Source organism: Ixodes scapularis, unplaced genomic scaffold (assembly GCF_016920785.2).
Source record: "Ixodes scapularis isolate PalLabHiFi unplaced genomic scaffold, ASM1692078v2 PGA_scaffold28__5_contigs__length_5199819, whole genome shotgun sequence".
Taxonomy (NCBI): domain Eukaryota; kingdom Metazoa; phylum Arthropoda; class Arachnida; order Ixodida; family Ixodidae; genus Ixodes; species Ixodes scapularis.
In genome coordinates, this window is record NW_024609855.1 from 3,244,868 (window position 1) to 3,248,181 (window position 3,314).

Sequence of the window (3,314 nt, forward strand, 5' to 3'; positions counted from 1 at the left end):
ATTCCGTATTAAAATTTTTTCTTGTTTATAATGGCAATGAACCATGTGAGCCATGCCCCTAAGTATCTGTATGCATGGTATCTGGTAGCAGTTGGCCTCTAGCTACTTAGAGAAGCCTTTCAACAGAATGTAGTGTGGTCTTTATAATTGTTTCTTGTTTTCTGCAGGAATGCAGAGACAAAATGCGGCCACACTAAGCTACTTACGCCTTCGTGGGAAGCGAGAATTGGACATCGAGAACAGGCGGCTCGCACTTGAGGAAAAAAGGCTTGCATTTGAAATGCAGAAACATGAAGACGAAATGCGTGAAAAGGAATGCAAAAGACTAGCCAAGGAAGAGGAGAAAAAAACGGCTGCGGCGCTCCAGGATGGCCAGCTCAAGCTCATTCAAACATTAATAGCAAAGCTGGATAAACAATAAAGCAACTAGAAAACCGTACTTATCTTTATCGCAAGGGAGACAAAGTGTCTGGTAATTACATCGACTCAGCCTTTTATTGAAACAATCTATACTACATATCGAAACAGAATGGCCAAAACCAGCAGGGGCGGATCAGGGTTTCTTTCCAAGAGGGGGTCAGGCCAGGGGGCGGAGGGAGAGAGCATGCTTACACACGGCCGAATATATGGCCCTAACTAAGACGTACGTGCTATCTCATTATGCCATTGTCCAATGTAATTGCAGGAGTGAAGATTGTGTTCGACTGCATTCAGCAAATCTCATTAAGAGTGACTTCCGGCTGCAAATTCAAAATTCTAGAGAGGGCAGGACATCCTGACTCCCCCGTGTGTCCGCCCTCTAGAGCCAGTAACAAAGCAATAAAACGGTAGAGGTGCTGAAGAGTTTGCGACAGTTAATCATGGCGACAGTTCCCCAAGATGGAAATATTTTAGAAGGATGCAGAAAAGAGGACATAATAGCTCTGCACCTTCTGAGAATGTTATTCTGTCCTTTCTGAATCCTTACAATATATATTGCAGTCTAGGGAACACTGATTGATTCATTATTTTATTAATTATCACCCTTAAATGTCCACGGGGTGCTTTACATAGGGGGAGGGGGCAAAACTCGCATGTAAATTGAAACAGAAACACACAAACTAGGATAGCAAATACAAAAAAAAAATTAGAACAAATTCAGAAAATGAAAGCAGCTCAAAGAGAACTTTCGATTTACATACGTAGAAACACAGCGTTACATGCCGCGCAAAATGGAAACAGCGGACCTGAAGTAGAATTGAAACTAGAAAGAAAGGAACACTTGGTGTCCTATGCTATACATTTACATGCAAGTGCATCTATATACACCAAACATAACATGAAGTTTACGAATCGAGGGAAAGGGGCACAAGGTAATCATCAAGGGCGGGTGCCTCGACCTCAAAGAAATTAGACACTTGACTGCCGTATAGGCATGTGTGACAATTTGACAGTAGGGTGTCAACCTTATACATGCGCCCAAGTCTTTGACGCGACATTTTCTGGTTCTTGTGGAAATCCACAAAAGCAAAATCTGCGGCCACCTTCCCAAACCCCCACTCGACCGCCTGGCGGACTGTACTCATCCTCTTGTTAAAGAGAGCTTCGTGCGGCAGCAGGCGGGAGCCTCCAAATGGCTTGAGAAGGAGAGGCCGCAGTGGGTACGCTGGGTCCCCGTAGATGACGTATCTTTCACCGTGGTTGATGGCTTGCAAGTTGTCATAAAGGGCGGTGTCTTTGAGGATACCTGAAATTGGTTATTTGCATACTTTTATTGGCACTGAACATCCAAGACCAAGGCCTCTTTTACATTTAGGAGCGACCTTAGGAGCTTTTTAAAAAAATGGAAAGTGAAACTCTTATTCTCTGATATCCCGTGGAATTGTTCTACTTCATCATTTGAGCTGTGTGAAACCATTCTTTTGTCATATACTGCTTTAGTTTCTTTAGGGATGGAGGACTACACCCATTCTCAAATTTGTGTTCGTTGAATGGAAAGCTGTACACTGCGGGACAGGGCCTGCGCTGTATTGCGACTCCCACCAAATAAATATGGTACAGCGATGAACCCCATCGGCCTGGTTCCTTGGATACAACGCTTATATCGTGTTCAAAGTAGGTTTCAGCCCTTCATGCCATGTAGCTGGATGCTTATGAGTAATACTGTGGACAATGCTTGCTATTTAGATATTTGTCTACTAATGCGCGAACGAACGAACAATGCTAAGGTAACCTAGAACTAGCTGCGCACACTCGCATAGGGTCGGTTGTTATTGTAACCTCGTGCAAAAAAAAAAATGTGCATGGAAAGCATCAACGAAAATCTGAGCACAAAGAAGACACTTGCCTGCGTCATGTCGTCGCCCATTAAAAGGGCCATCTAATTGGCAGATGATGCCGTTGGCAGACATCAGTGCTTGATATTTCTGCACGTGGTGCCGCTTGTGTCCGGAGAAATGCTCCTGTTGCCCCACCGACGGCCGGCAGATATGTCGGGCAGTGCCGTCGATGACGCCCCAGCAGTTCTTTAACGGCGCACCTCTCGCATGCACCGCCTGCAAAACATCGCCCGGAAAATAAGGTTGACAGATGCACAGCGCAAACACCTGCAAAAGGCCGGCGTATTCTCACCTCGGAGAGCTTCTTGAGGCAGGGCACGTCAAGCCACTTGTGGTTTGTCAGGTCTGATAGCAGATGTCGAAACTGGTATTCTATATGCGCCATGACAGTGCTTACTACGCTCGAAATGACCGAGCTGTGCCGACCGAACGTTCTTTCTAAATCGCAAAGGCGATTGGGGTACGCCAGCCTTCGCAGGGTCATGCACAGCGCCTCGTACCCCGGAACCCTCACTCGCTGGGCGCTTTTCACCTCGGCTGGAATTTTTAGAGCTGCCACCAGATCTTCTAAATCCATTTTTTCAAATCTAAAGCTCCTTTTGAACGTCCACTCGTCCATGTTCGGAACATCTACAAATCCGTGCTGCCCAATGTTGCGTCTGGGGACAGGCTCTGATTGAACAGAATATATCGCTTCAATCTCCGGCCACGTTAGCTCATTTAACAGTAAATTGTCGCCCAACACGCTGTAGCGCGCCATCACACCCGTGGAAGGAGCCGATTATCCGAACCGAGGCTACCACGGGCAAGGTGAGCACACGAGACGGCGTCGGCTAGCCCTCGACGGATGCGTTTGGCTTGAGGCGCGACCAGTATCCAACAGCTTAGCTGACAAATTAAGTTACTTGGTCGTATACCAAGGAAGTACCACTATAACTACTCGTAATGAGGAAAATATTTTTTAAAAGTGGCTTTTTATGCGGCATTTGTCCAAAT

General features: G+C 46.1%; 1 protein-coding gene across 1 annotated transcript; it reads right to left on the reverse strand.

Annotated features, from left to right (window-relative positions):
* Window positions 1-1,105: 1,105 nt before the first annotated feature.
* LOC121046511 (protein ALP1-like) lies at window positions 1,106-3,092 on the reverse strand. Its single transcript, XM_040500837.2, has 3 exons — window positions 2,611-3,092; window positions 2,327-2,534; window positions 1,106-1,726 (listed from the first exon to the last, which is right to left on the reverse strand). The coding sequence occupies exons 1-3, from the start codon at window positions 3,076-3,078 to the stop codon at window positions 1,326-1,328; spliced, it is 1,077 nt and encodes a 358-aa protein (XP_040356771.1). The 5' UTR covers window positions 3,079-3,092; the 3' UTR covers window positions 1,106-1,325.
* Between the last annotated feature and the right edge of the window lie 222 nt (window positions 3,093-3,314).